General features: G+C 36.7%; 1 protein-coding gene across 1 annotated transcript in view; it reads left to right on the forward strand.

Moving 5' to 3' along the window:
• Window positions 1-203: 203 nt before the first annotated feature.
• LOC128535508 (connector enhancer of kinase suppressor of ras 3-like) overlaps window positions 204-16,020 on the forward strand; it is a 50,962-nt gene continuing 35,145 nt past the window's right edge. The window contains exons 1-2 of the mRNA XM_053509463.1: window positions 204-460; window positions 13,453-13,616. Coding sequence (XP_053365438.1) covers window positions 409-460; window positions 13,453-13,616 — 216 coding nt within the window. The 5' untranslated portion in view covers window positions 204-408. The remainder of the gene's footprint in view (window positions 461-13,452; window positions 13,617-16,020) is intronic.

The raw sequence follows: 16,020 nt of genomic DNA on the forward strand, positions 1-16,020 counted from the left end.
ATTTGTTGATATTTTACAAAAATATTATTTTATTATTTTTAATTTAGTTGCATTCAATAATAATTCCACACAAGGATAGTAAAACTCGTGCGTGCGTGCGTGCGCGCGCGAGCGCTAAAGCCCCTCCCCCAGCCTGTATCCGCTCGATTCACTTGTTGCGGATTGGACGGTTTTCTGTCATTTAATCTGTCTCACTGCTTTCCCGGAGCGACTTTTCTGACCTCTCCAGTTCAGCTGCTCTCAGGGTTCAGTGAGTTAAAGCACCAGTGTTGAGTTTAAAGTGGAATACTTTCCGGCTTGGTAGAGCGATGGCACAATGATTATTGCGCGCAGTGAGAATCTTAAACAGTCGCGGCAGTCGGCGTTTTGTTTCAACTTCTATTGCATGGTATTTTAAGTGGGAAAACGATGGACCCGATAACTAAGTGGACACCTAAGCAAGTAGTGGAGTGGATGAGAGGTGAGTATATCCGCGGCATATTTATGATGTACGAGTTTATTGCTTATTAAATGTTCATATATTTTATCATCGCTGAGCTCGCGCGCCGCTTTTGTTTACCTGCAGTTTCGTAGAAACTCGGCAGCTCGCGCGCGTCACTCAGGACCGACCGGCTGCTGATTTATTATCACTTTTAAAACATCTTAATCAGTTTAAACACAGTTTAAGTGAACTTTTTCGTTTCCCCACTTTCATAGTTTACACTTCCTGTATTTTCTGAGAGTTACCAACCCAATAGTATGTCTTTATTCTGTTTTATAAAAAAAAAAAGTCATTTAGTATTTCCCAAAGTATATTTCAGTTGATATTAACCTGATTAGTTGGTTATTTGCTCAGCTTTAGTTATGTTATTTCTTATCACAAAGAGGCTCTTAAGGTTGACTGAAAAGCTGTAAAATTATTGCAGTTTTTGCCCGATTTCAGTTTTGCAGGTGCAGAGTTCAGGAAGCACTGCTTCATTTAAATAAGAAGACAGAGGTAGCAAGTTACCTATTTGAATGGCTTTGCCTTTTCTCTACACCACAAATACCTGCTGTATTGAGGCAGCATAGTGGCATAGTGGTTAGCACTGCCTTGCACCTCCAGGGTCCGGGTTCGATTCCCATTTCGGGTCTGTGTGCATGGATTTCTTCTGGGTGCACCAATTTCCTCCCACAGTTCAAAAACATGCAGATTAGGCTAACTGGCGTTTCCTAGATTGCCCAGAGTCTTCTGGGCTAGGCTCCCGGACCTCTGCAACCCTGTATACAGGATTAAGCACTATAGACAATGAATTTCCTCTATAATACTACACTCTGATTTCTGAAGATTTCAGAATTAAATTTTTTAACCTAAATATTGTGATAATATCGTATCGACTGGTCCCTCAGGATTTCCATGCCTAGTACGTAAATCTGGGGTTACTGTATCTAAGCTTGGCACAACATCAACAGTTGTATAACTCAACGTGTAGGGGTGTGTGAAAGTGTGTAATAAATTTTTATCTCAGATTGCAGAAACATATCTTATTGTTTACTATTTAAACAGTTTTTGAACGTCCCACCCTAATTTGGTCCTTAAGCATCACAGCTTTGCTGTAATTTTGGACTGTGTTAGAACCTAAATGGATAAAAGCATTTGCTGAATACGAAAAACTGAATTCCATCAAGACTCCCCAAATGCCTTCACCAAGCAGTTTTTGTTAGCAGGCAGTTACCTTACCTTAAAAACAAACAGCATCCCCTGGTCCAACCATGTCATTGCTTGTCGCCTGCTGAGGTTTACAAATCTAACATGCTTAATTTCATCTGTACACTGTTTAAAATGACTGCTTAAACGTTTGAGCATAGTTTTGTATACTGATAAATTATTATATTTGTTTATGGATTATTTATTTGTTACACAGAATTCTCATAGAGGTAGGTTACATAACCGTTAAATTGGATATATTACTGTCACTGACACTGGCCTTTATGCTTCTGCACACACATTCCAACTGGGGGTTATGTCAGGTAGATTCTTCTACAGTTTATGCTATTCATGGAATGTTCCACTGAAAACCGGACAGATTATTTTCACACATACGACTTCTGCTTTTTTTCCCAGACTACTTGTTCAACTCCCAAATAAACTTTGAGACAGTCTTTCATTTTTCTTTTTTACATTTGTGGCATTTCAACCATTTCAAACAGCGCTCTCCAACTACTGTAAAAGTGCTGCTGAGTAAGTTATGCCAGGATATAGTATGTGGGCCATATCATGTGTAATAGTTAGGATATTTGGATGACATAAGACAGCTATTACCCAGGAAAGCAACAAATATGCATTTCTCACTTATGATAAAGTCACCTCTTCTTGTATAAACCTGGCATATAGCCTACAAAATATTTAGCCATTTTTTAGATCTGAGTATTTTTGTCTGAGTATTTTTGTCCAGTATTGTTTCCAGCCAAATGTTTGACCTATTACCCACCCATGCCCTAGAAATAGTGTTAGATCATGGGAAACTCAGCTGGTTTATTTTTAAGGACCAGACACTTGATTAGATGGCTGCACTTTCAGTGAACTTCACCTGGGGGTCAATGCTTAAGAACAATGTAGGTTATACTACATGCTCTATGACTCATGGGACTGGTTTAGTTACCTGATGGTTTCGGTTAGCATTGTTTAAGCCTTAATGAGATGATAAAAAAAAGTGTGAATGAAAGTGAGAGCCTTAAAAGCGTTGCCTGTTAAACAAGTATAGTTAGCTTAAGCAGATTTAGAACAAATCTGCTTTTAGAGAGACTGATCCTTTTAGATGATGCCATCCATAGACACCCTTTCAAAAAGTCAGAGTTTGATATCTTCAGAGACTCTTAATGAGAGACATGCTTCTCTGGTAAGCTTCCAAGACATGGAATGAGCATATCTGTATCCTTTCATGCATAAAGCCTGTTACTTCATCATGTGTTCCTCATGATTGACTGTTTGAGAAGGTAGAGTCTAAAGCATGACTCATTTAACAGAAACTCGGAGGAGTCAATGTTTAACATTGCAAGGTATTTTAAGGAAGATCAACTCCGCATGGAATGACTTGAAGTAACAGAACACTTTCTGTTGTTCATACAGATCTAGTTGCCTTCAATTTAAAATAATTTCTCAGCTTATGTCTCTTTTGATAGGAGCAGATCAGTATTGGTGACCTATAGCAAAGTTTATATGCATTCTATGATAATAATATGACCATTAAACCAGAATAGATATCCTTACTGTAAATAAATTCAGAGCAAAATAAATCAATTTAAGTCTATTCGAATGGAAAATTATTTCAAACCAAGATGCAGTCTAAACATTGTTTAAATAGAAAAATATTTTGATTGGAGTTATATCAGGCTAATTCTACAGTCAGGAATGTTGCATAGGTTTTGTCCAGCATTGGTATTTTTGTCATTACGCACCCAGACGAACAATGTCTGTGTTTAAAGAAGAAGAAAAAAACTGGTCATGACAGGAAGCAAATGACAACAGAATATTTCAGGACAACATTCTGCCCTTCCCTTCTGTTAAAAGAAAGTATTAACTTAATGTGACCAACCATTTTAAACCTAGTAAGTTTTAAAAGTTTTAAGATTTTACTAAATGCCTTCTATGCTAATTGCATAAAAGTATTTAGTGGCTTGTGATGTGTTTGGGTGTGAAGATTAACTCTCCTGGTTAATGTTGCCAAATCAGTGTGCATATAGTGACAATTAAAATCTGTATCACAAACATTATACTGAACATTAAGTAGTATTTCTAGCATCAATAAGATTTTATTATAAAATTCACAAAAGTTGTACGTCAGTTCTGATATAGTACAACAGTAAATGGTTTGAGATGCAGCCAAAAAAAAGTTAACATGTGCTAGTTGTTTGTAGAACACAAATTTTGTAGTTGAAAAAAAAGTAAACGAAAAACACCAGTTGCAATATGACTGAGTTTTTTATTATTATTATTATTATTATTATTATTTGAAGCCTCTGCATAGAAAACTTATTTAGAATTCAACATTTAGATTGAAATTTCTTTTCTGTTCCATTGTTGCTTTTAAACAGCCATCTTGACACTAACTGTAAGACTTCTCAGTTATGAAATTTCCATATGGCTTCTCTTTCATCCTCTCCTCTTCTCTTCTTCTTTCTTATAAATTTAAAGCAGATTTCTTACTAACTTGGAGAAATGTCAAGAAACTCAACCGTGCTTCTGTGTCAGTGCATTAGTTGATATCTTCATTATTTTATGGCCCGAGAGTTTGTTTTGGCTACATGCAATATTTCTTAGAAATATATCATTGTCATTATGACTGTACACAAAGGAGTCTCTGTCAGTGTTTTAGTCATTTGATGGCTTTATGGAATTTACTGTATGTATGACAAGAAATATAACTTTTTCAAGAAACATAATTATTTCTGTCCGTCAATTTAAAGTCTTCCAGTCCTACATGCTTCACTTTAAGCTAAGCAGCACACAAAGCTTAGCTTAAAGCTGTGCTGTACACACAGCACCTTTCCACTGAAACAGAGTCCGTTGACATTTGCATGAATCTGTGCTCTGTTTCTCACAGGGACAAGACATAATAAAGGGTCACCTTGTTTGTGGTGGGGTGAAGTGAACCTTGGCTTTGTCTTCAAGCCTGAATATCCCAGTATAAATCTGCAAGATTATTTGAGCTTAGCAAAGCCAGTGTTATGCCCCTCTTAACCTAAAAGCACTGGCCTCTTACAAATGCTTGGCATTAACATGGTGAGAAAAATCCAACCTTACCTCTAAAGCACTCTTACTGAAGGGTAATCAATTAGAAACATGGAATGCTCATTTAAAACATAAATGAATTGTAAGCAAGGAGCCTCAGCAGCCAGAGAATATTTATAAATTCATTAAACACAGCATGATGATGTCTCATCCTTTTTCTCTTTATCTACATGGTACATTAGGTAAGAGGTTATCACAAGGTTATGTGATCACAGCTGTACACACAAATAAAATGGATCCGTTATGGACATTACGAGTAGTAAAAGTATTATGTGATACCTTTTGCATTATAGAAACAGTGTGTCGGAATTCCCAAGCACATTTTCTGCATGCCTGAATTATCTGATCATATCTGATGATAGCATGTGGGAAGTCTTGTTTCCCTACTGTTGTAATTCAGTTTGAAATTTGAAATATGTGGTGGTGGTGGTGTTGTTGTTGTAATATGCAGAATGCTTTTGGCAAGTGTTGACAGCTTTGTATAACGAACTATGATATGAAAGAGAAGACTTTTCTATGTAGACTGTAGGACATATTTCACTATGTTTAACTAACCACTGAGGCAGGAATGTATACCACGAGTAGGCCAAACCCTCAATGAATCAAGAGAGAAAAGTGCTACAAATAGCCTTTTATGTCCTTGTCCTTTGTTCCATGCCACTTGTGGCTTTTGGACACGTATTTAAAATTAAAGGCCAAATAACCACTGGTGTGTCTACTATATATAACAACCCTCAAGCATTTGTTATTTTTTTCCAAAGGGATTAGCTTGGCTGTAGTTTTGTTAAGGAAATACCTCCTAATTTTGTCTTACAGAAGGTTGCTGTCCCTTTGTCTTCATAACTGGTGCAAGTGGTAAGTTCATGTCTGGAACATGTTGAGACTTGCCTGCACTTTCTACTAGTTACTCTCTGGTTAGCCTAATTAACTTTTAATTTAGGGACGTAATCTCTTGTAGTAGTTTTTTTAAGATGTATGTGTGACACCTGCAGATGTTCCTCTACTACTACTACTAATAATAATAATAATAATAATAAAAAGAAGAATATGTTTTTATATACTTTAGATTCTTATACACAAGGATAAGTAAGTTAGGTGTCCTAAGACATGGAAAGCACCTGGTATAGATGGGATTTCCCTGTGGCATAGCAGGGATCCGTTATCTTAGCATGAAATTCTTAGCAGTGTAATGATTAACAGCAGGTAAACAATAGCCTCTGATGATTCATCAGTGGTCCCCCTGCTGTTTTTTTTGTTTTTTTTATTGAAGTTGATGATGGTGAGTGGTAAGTTGCATGTAGTGTCCAATTCTTCAGTTAAATTCTAGGTACTTTACTGACCATCACTTTGGGTTTTCCCTTTCCAGTGGCTGCTATTTCAGTAGAAGCAGGTCATTATGGGTTTTTTGGACATCAGTTCACTCTTGTAATTTGGAATAACATCTTACAGCACAAATCTGTCCACAAAACACGTCAACTATGTCCTAAAGTTGTCCAAACAAACAAATGAAGTCCTGGAAACCTGTAGATTATATATAAACAAGCCCACATTTCCCTTCACCTAAATTTCAGTTACAGTATTGTTCTGGATGTACGTTTGTGATCTGGCTGTTCATCACAAGAAACAATGGCAAGGATCTGGTTCTGTATTGTTGCTGTACTTTCTTTTTTTTTTGTAAGTTAAATAATTCCCTCAACCAGCACCTGCATGTAGGTAAATAAAAGAGGGCTGGTAGTGCTTGTGCACATTCAAAAGAGTCTTAACCACATGAGATGACTGGGGAAATGCTGCCACTGAATGCCCAGCCTACTGTAGGCTAAGGAGGCTTAAAAGCTCTTTGTATGTAGTTTTGGCATCAGCATAAATACTGACAAAGCCCAAAGTTATTGAATAAGTGACCGTATTAATGTTTAAATTCAGGGTGCAGGTAACACTTGTTGCTATTTGTTTTTATGTGCATCTCTTATGCCATATGACCCCTTTCCTCATATATTAATCATTAATGCATGTTCATTCTATCAAGTCACACTTTAATGTTATGGACAATGTTCTGTACATTTAGACTGTTGTTACAATTTTTACAAGTTCAGTGCGATGAATTTATGTGCATCCGTGTGGAATAGGATAAGTCAACCCAAGACTTCCTAAGCCAATGGAAATATTGATCTTTGATCTTGATCTATGATAACTAAGACCATTCCATCTAAAACACTTGCCATATTCGATGTAAGAGTTTTTTTTTTAAGTTAAGGGTGACTCCAAACAGACGCATATCTTTTTGTTTTCTTCACATGAAGAACTTTGTAGAAAAACAGGATTCCACTGCCAACATGTGCCAAAATGCACAAAACATTTATTCTGCCTTAAGGGTTTTTTGACAAAACATTAAATATAATATATTTTTCACTTATTTGAATCCATCACAAACTTGCAGTAGTTTGGCTGATGGGTTATTATTTATTATGATTTTAAAAATGAAATGAAAACAAGCGGTTTTCTCAGAATAGATCTGTATATTTCAGTATGTTCCATCACACATTCCGTATCAGACTTTGTATTTGGGTTTGAGGTTAGAGGTTGTTTAGTTGCCATATTAAGGACTTTGTTGGTTTGGGGAAAACCTGAATTCCTTATATGTAAGAAAAAAAATTCCAAGTTGTATGTAAACAGTAGGCTATAACTAGCGTCGTACATGTTAGGTGTCCCCACCTCTGAGTCTGAGACTTCCCTGTAATTGTGGTTTTGCCTTTTGGGCATGTGGCACAGACAAGAGTTAGATGGATAGGTTGGGGAGTGCCTGATTTTCAAACCACCTCTGATTACACATCTGTAATGAACCTGTATTTACTGCATTGTTCAAACTTATCAGTAGTGACAAAGTCTTAGTATAGCTTTTAGCGGTTGTAAAAATGTCAGACCCTTAGGCTTCAGTGAATCCAATCAATGGCTAGGGTTTTTGTTTGCTTGTTTTTTCAAGAGAAGAGTGTTTATGTATGTTCAATGTTCAGATCTCATGACTTAAAACATTCTTTGTCTGACTTGCCAAATATCATATTATATATATTTTTGGTATAAAAACATATCTGGACTGTTCAAGAAAAATTGAAGATTGTAAATGTATGATTACAATCAGTATAATAGACCAATGTAAAACCGATCTGGTGTTCATGTCTCAGCTTATTATTAACTAATAATTAATCCTTTCTCCCCCCACTTGATCCTTTCATGCCAGATGCAAAAATTGCATGTGAGCGGTAGCAAACCAGTCAGATCAGTTTTTTCCCCCTGTGGCTCTATTTGCTCTGTAAAACCTCCTCCCCCTTTAGCATCTGTCACATGTCAAGGCAACATGTGGGTCAGCCTGAGCACCTTTTGGCTTTTAGTATTGTCTCTTTCAGCTTAGAGCCCCACCAGTGTAGTATTATTTATCTACTGATCCTTTGCTTAAGATAATTCGAGGTACCGCTGAGTTGGGTTTTGGTATTAGAGTTTGTGAGATGATTAGATAGTTATTCAACTTGTAAAACCCGAGTCATATTTAAAGGAATAAATTGCCTAATGTCATACAAAGTCCATCATAAATTCTCATAGAAGGGATAAAAATTGTTGATCAGCTGACAGTGTTTTGTTCTTCTTGCACAGAGCTTTGTTGTTATGTTGTGTAATCATGTGTTAAGATTTATGGCTTAACACCCAGGTTTTTTATTCTTTTTTTTATGCGAGTCTTTACAGGGCTTGTTGTGTACTGAGGGAATGCCATTGTAGAAATTTGGAATTCCCACAACAGGAGCTCTATGGAGAACAATGGCCATTCCTCCAATCCTCACAGGTTTGCCCGAAAGTCTAAATAAAAAAAGAAACAGTGGCAGCCACTATTGTACACAATGTGTTTTCCACTCCTCTCCCATGGAGGGCATGGCCAGCACAGTAGGGAGGTGTGTGCGTGCGTGCATGTGTGTGTGTGCGTGTCTGTAAGTAAGTTAAGGGAGGTCAGATAGGTTCAGTCTCCCACTGGGAGGCTGTTCACTCTCTGAGAGGTAGAAGGCTTTCTTTCTCATGTAATCAAATCTCTGAGAACCAAAGGCTGCTCTTCCTTTTTCACAGGGCCTGTCTACAGTTGAGAGCCTGGCTACAAGAAGGAACTCCAACAGAAAGGAGAGGGCTTAGAGGGTGTTAATTCCAAATAGTACAAGGGTCGGGTGGGGGTGGGGGTAGTAAGAGGTTTGTGCTACTTCCTGTTGGAACAGATGTTAAGGTCACATGATATCTTGACACCCTTCAGTGTAAGCTAACAATTTAGAATATGAAATTCTTAACAAAAACAAAAACCAGGATCTAAAACTAGCTTATCTAAAAATGCACAAACAGTTCAGCTCTGACAACAAACAAGAGCCTAGTACTAATCCCAATACTGTTTCTCAGTTTCTCATTACATAAATGTACATGTGAAAGTAGGATTGATTTTTTTGGGGGTTGTCAGGTGGTGACTCCATTAGTATGATCAGTAAAATTCTGCTTGAAATTTAGTAAGTGATTCGGAAATTAAACCAGGAATGTAAATTTGATGTTAAAATGTATGTACAATGCTGTGTTAATTTAATGTCGCTGAAAAGATTTCCACAACATGCAGCCATCACGTGCGTTTTGCAATTTACATAAATCGGAGGCGTGACCGTGTAACACAACAGTGTTGCCGCCTAGTGTGACGTGTAACTTATGCATCAGAAATACATTCCATTTTTTTCACAATAACAAGAGCAGGTAAACTGTGTGTTGGTGCATGTGCTAGCCGTTGATCATTTACATCATGCACCAAACGCAATGCATCTGCTTATGGGTCCATCTCCCCAATTCGCTGCCATTTCGTTTAACTGTGCTAAAAGCATCCAGTGTTAAGGTCTCACATTCAGCCTCTGGGATTGGCTTACATGTCACTGTTTTAATAACATAGACACTCCTAGACAAAACCATTGTAGCCATTGTTCTGTTTAAAACGCAGAATGCAGAATTAGTTGGGAAAGTAAATTTTTACATCTTACTGCATCTTTTAATGCTACAGCGAGCCCAGTGCACTTTATAACACTTAAATATTAATGTGAGACTGCTAATCAGTCTTAATCTCAGCTCCTTCAGTTCATTGTTCTTGATGCACTACAGCTTTACCACTACTTAACTGCAGCACATACGTCTGACCCACTCCTATATAAGATATCAGTGGTTCAGCTGCTACCCATTTAAAATCTGCCTGATGTCAGGTCACACACACATCACCCATCTCAAAAAACCTCAGATGCTTCCGTTGAAAGGGATTCTCTCTTTGACACGGATCTTGTCTTTGCCATCACTATTTCTGCTTCTGGCTTAAAGGCATGACAATACCCACAGATTCCTTTTACAATGAACACAGAGATGCAATCACCATGCAGAATTGTCAATTTGTGCCTCTGCATTCTGTGCTAAATGATTGGAGTATGTGTGAGACGCAGTTTGTTTAAATGGCTGTTTGTTTTATGCAGGGACAACTCGTTAATATTTTATGAAAAGAGAAGAATTTTTACTTAATGGCTGCCAAATACAGCCAAATGTGCCAATACTTTGGTATTTTGTTGTGTTTTAATTAACTAGTGTGTTTTCTAGTCTTTTGCAGACTTTGCAAGAATTACATTTTACAGACAGGCCCATGAATTTTCGAGCAAATATAGTTTTTTTTTTTTGCTGTTTGGCTTCTAGACACCTCCACAATGAATTTAATATGAACCACTTAAGATGTGTAGTGTTAACCATTCAGGAATTACAGCCGTTTTCATACACCACCTGCCATTCTTGTGGGTGCTTATAAATGATGTAACATTATAATTACAAGCTTACTATAATGAATATAATAATTACAAGTATATTTTACTTTTTTACTTTTTACTTTATAAGTTCCTCAACTTAACTGTACATACAGTATACTTTAGAACACAACGCTTTTAAATGCTCCTCTACTCTATAAGTAATTATAAATGGAGAAAAAAATACATTGTACTGTTCTTTATTGAATAAAACAAAATAGCAATAGAAAATTGCTGATGTACTGTATAAAAGGAATATATATATATATATATATATATATATATATATATATATATATAGGGTTATAATTTTATTCCATCCATCTGTTGTTGATTATTTATCTTTAACATCGCATAATACTTGCATGGACCCCAATATTCCATAGTAATGTCTATGCCCCAATAATCAGAGTAATGGCCTATTAAAAATAAAAATGCATCATATAAGCACTTTAGTTAGAACAGTCTAGTTCTATCCAACCTGATTTTTCAATAGGAATAACAGTGTTTGTGTAAAGCTTTTACAATCCGGTCAAGTCATTATTAGCCAGGTACACACTTAAGAAAAAGTAAGAACAACATTCTCTTTCTTTTTCTCTCTCTCTGGTCTCTGCCTAAGGAAGGGGCATTGATTGGATTTCATATGCAAATATCTAACCTATCACAGGTGTAACTGAATCTGTGTAACCAATCATAGAAGATTAGAAGATGGGACGAAAGGAAGCCTAACCTAACCTCAGAGACCTTTTTACTTTTTATTAATCCCTTTTCTTCTTCTTTTTCATCTGTTATATTCTTCACAGCGAGGAAAGCCACTTTGTGATTTCAAAAAATATTTTTTTTTTATTAAATGCTTTGTGCATGTAAAAACTCATTTTATTGAATCAGCATCCTTGTATATAGTTAAGTTCATTTATTAATTACATTAAATAAACAGTGCCCATGTAAACATTGCTGGTGAAGTGCTTCTGGCTGCTTCTCTTTTAGAAGACGCTTCACTTGTCTCTTTTGTTCACACTAAACTGACATTTAAGCTTACTTTATTGTGTAGACTTCAATTGGAAGCGCTCTCTCTCTAACACACACACACACACACACACACACACACACACACAGAGAGAGAGAGAGAGAGAGAGAGACACACACACTGTATGTGTTTATGGTGGGAGCTTCACAGTTTCATAGGTGTTTTGACCAGAGGAGATAGCCTTCCTATTATTCTCACTAAATTCACACAGTCATAGTTTTTTTTTCTCTCCCTGGTGAGCCAAGCAGGTGGGAAGGATCTATATATGGTTTGCTATTTGATCTCTGGATCTTGGAAAAAAAAAAAAAAACTGAGCCTTTTTTCCAGATTCTTTATGGGAGAAGGAATGTTGGAATGCTTTTAAAGCTGCCAAAAAGTCATGATTTTTTATTTTATTTTGATTGAATGTGTGCTTTATTTTTTCAGGCTAGTGTCAAATAATGCAGAGTCAACTGAGCAGCAGTAAAGAGCTTTCATTAGTGAGCCCTGTGAAAGCTGTTAATTCTAGTGTTGCAATGTGCCATCTTACTGTAATGATGGAAAACCACTCAGAAAAAAACTGGATCAAGCCCTGTAATCACTTTACCAAATTTCAGCTCTTCTTTACTCTTCCTCTGATTACTAGACTCTGAAAAGCTCCATAGAAGAATAATATCACTTTTTTTTAAGCAAAAGCTGATACTGAGGAGAGACAGTTCTCCTTTTCTGTTCTGTGCTTTTAAGTTTGCACAACTTGTCAAAGTCAGTAAGAAGAACTGTTTGTGCTGGGCTATGTTCATTCACCTCGAATTGCGCTCTTACACTTGTGACTGAACTTTATAATAAAATGGGTCTTATCATAATGAGGTTTAACTCCAAAGTTCAACCAAGAAAGGATTGAGACTTACATCAGAGAGTCCAGTTTTTGGTCCAATTTTACATTTCTTTAATAAACACAGTATGCTTATTGTTGTAGAAATGAATTTTTTTTTGTATTGAAATGTTTAAAACACATTGAAATCAAACAATACTTAATTGCGAGGGGCAATTTAAATTAATAAGTTACGCCTTCCTATATATGGCATTTAGGAAGGTGCTTTGTATTCAATTTCCAAAGCTGGACTGAGATGGATGTGGTGTTGAATGATGCGCTGTGTTGTTGTGTCTGGGCTGACAGGCCATTGAGCCCTAGCAGGGCATTAGGCCAGTGCTCTGCAGCTGGCCCTCTCTGTACTTCCTTTGACTGGGGCACGCTCCTCCCCCATTACCCCATAGAGCCATCCTTCACTGACACTCTGGTGGAACAGCTCTGTAAGTGGGCTGCGTTGTGTATGTCGCTTGGCGTAGGAGTGTGTTGTTCCACAGGCACTCAGTTTTGGAATTGAATGCAAGTTCCTGTGCAAGTTAAACAGTTGGGTTTCATTGACCATGTTCATTTGTATTCCATGAAAACATCCAGACTTGTGCTGCAGGTATTTGAGTTAACCTGTTGAGGCATTACATAATGAAATGCAAGCCTTGGGAACCTGTACAGTTAGAACTCATTAAGGTTCATTTTTACAGACGACCGTAATGCAGCAGTGTTGGGTTCATTCTTTTTTTTTTTTTTTCGAATAAAGAGTTGCATTCTTTTAATGAACCCACACGCATGCAAACATACTGGCAGTTAAAATCTACGTGGGGTTTATAATCGCTTTATCAAGAGCTCCATCTCACACCTGTTCTTTCTGAGTGACTGCAAAGTAAACACAGGAACTTCCAAAGAAAAGCACTTTGTTGGTTGTGGCTAGATGAGAATATGAATCCCTTGTATGTTTTGCCATGTTACATTCATGCTTTTTTCTTTTTTCTACATTGTCAAGGTCTTGATGACAGTCTCCAGCAATATGTTGCCAACTTTGAGAGGGAGAAGATCAGTGGAGAGCAGCTGCTGAAGATCTCTCATCAGGATCTGGAAGAGCTTGGAGTGGCTCGCATCGGTCACCAGGAGCTGGTTCTGGAAGCGGTGGACTTGCTGTGTGCTTTGGTCAGTACTTAAAATACAGATTTAATAGACATACTCAATTCCTGAGTATACACTATTAAATAAAGAAAGCATTGCACACAACAACTTGCACAGTAGGTCTTAAATTTCACATTCAGGTACATTTATAACTGCTAAATAACTCGTATGCATTATCATTTAAAGGTAAATCAAACAGTTTTGATTATTATATAATAATAAGTACAATAACTGTTTGACCACAAGACACCCCTCTAGAGATAAGATGTTGCGTGATGGATAACTTAAGTTGGGGGGTGGGGACCCTCAAAATAAGATTGAGAACTGACATGTTTCTTGTACGTGAGTATGTATGTATGTGTCGATGGTTAAGCTTTGAAAGGAGATGGGGTAAAATTTAAATTTGATTAAAATTTTTAATAGAGGTTTTTAAACATTATTATTATTATTATTATTATTGCTATTATTATGCTTTGAAAAATAGTTTTTGGGGAAAAAAGGCTAAGCCCTAGTTTGTAGCAAAATGCGAGAAGAAATGCTGTATGCCCATAAACCCTTTGGATAAACAAATCATCCAGCATTTTATGTTATTTTATTTATCTTCTATAATGTAAATTAGTCAAAGTATGTAGCAGGTCTTATGATTTTGCATTACATGTCATAGATATAAATGTTCACTACAACAATCACCACAATATTACATGAATGTCAATAAGTAGGAAACTGTGATAAATTCTATAATACTTGCACCACTAGAATTTGTGGTAGATCTCAGTCAAAGAAATTCAAGAATTTCCTTCAGTGAAAGTTTGCTGACTTTCAGGAAAAGTAAAGTTAATTTGATATAAGGTGTAGTGCCTTGATAACTTTTGCTTGCCATCACCGCTGTATTTTAATGTTAGCATTTTTTGTATTTTTTTTTTTTTTTTTGACAAGTCAAGCCTGATTAATGCTCTGCCACCAAAGCACTTTTCAAAAGCCTGTTTGGGAGGAACTATAAATCAAAGTGTAGAACCAGATAGCAAAACTTCGACAAAGTGGTTATGATGTGTCACGCGGCAGTTTTTTTTTTCTGTCTGTTCTCTTTTTAGAAAATATAGTACAGAGGGCAAGTAGGTATGCTTACAACAGATATATTGAACATGAACATGATCTTTTTAAGTCTCATATACTCTTAAAATCTGAATTAGTTATATTGTCCAGCATGTTCTGGGGAAAGAATTCAGAGCAGATTAATTAAAAATTAATCTTAACCTATATAATCTTAGCCTAATTAAATATTAATCTTAACCTATATATAAAATCTGTAATTGATGAAATGTTGCCCATTTTTTTCTTCTTCTTCTTCTTCTTATTATTAATTATGTTAATACTGTCCCCACTGTGTGTTCACGTACTGGCCCCTTGAAAACATACTATCACATGTGTACTGTAGATACGAGACCCATCAAGTCTGCAATATGAAAGCCACATAGTAATAGCTCTTGATAGTTGAGCATATTTACAGTACAGTGAAACCTCGGCTTGCGAGTAACGTGGTTTGCGAGTGTTCTGCAAGACGAGCAAAGACTTTTAATAAATTTAGACTTTGAAACCAAGACCAAGAAATCGAACAAGTCTTGGTTTTACGAGTACAGAGTATCATATATCACACATGTGCTTCTTGTTTTGATGCCAAGTGACACGCGATCACAACTGAGCCAACGGTTTTTCTCTCTCTTGCACTGCGGAATTGTGGGTGATCGTCTCCCCTGCTGCATCTTAGTGTGAGTCTCTTAATGGTATAATCAACACCTATGTACTGTTTACTATAACACTGTAACCACGTGTGTGTGTGTGTGTGTGTGTGTGTGTGTGTGTGTGTGTGCATAAAATATATTTTATTTTGTGTCTGTATGCGTGTGTGTACAGTCGTGGCTAAAAGTTTTGAGAATGACACAAATATTAGTTTTCACATAGTTTGCTGCTAAACTGCTTTTAGATCTTTGTTTTAGTTGTTTCTGTGATGTAGTGAAATATAATTACAAGCACTTCATAGGCTTTTATCAACAATTACATGACATTTATGCAAAGAGTCAGTATTTGCAGTTTTGGTCCTTGTTTTTTAGGACCTCTGCAATTCAACTGGACATGCTCTCAATCAACTTCTGGGCCAAATCCTAACTGATAGCAACCCATTCTTTCATAATCACTTCTTGGAGTTTGTCAGAATTAGTGGGTTTTTGTTTGTCCACCCGCCTCTTGAGGATTGACCACAAGTTCTCAATGGGATTAAGATCTGGGGAGTTTCCAGACCATGGACCCGAAATTTCAACGTTTTGGTCCCCGAGCCACTAAGTTATCACTTTTGTTTTATTGTACGGTGCTCCATCGTGCTGGAAAATGCATTGTTCTTCACCAAACTGTTTTGTTTTGTGTGGATTTTTGG

Source organism: Clarias gariepinus, chromosome 13 (assembly GCF_024256425.1).
Source record: "Clarias gariepinus isolate MV-2021 ecotype Netherlands chromosome 13, CGAR_prim_01v2, whole genome shotgun sequence".
Lineage (NCBI taxonomy): Eukaryota > Metazoa > Chordata > Actinopteri > Siluriformes > Clariidae > Clarias > Clarias gariepinus.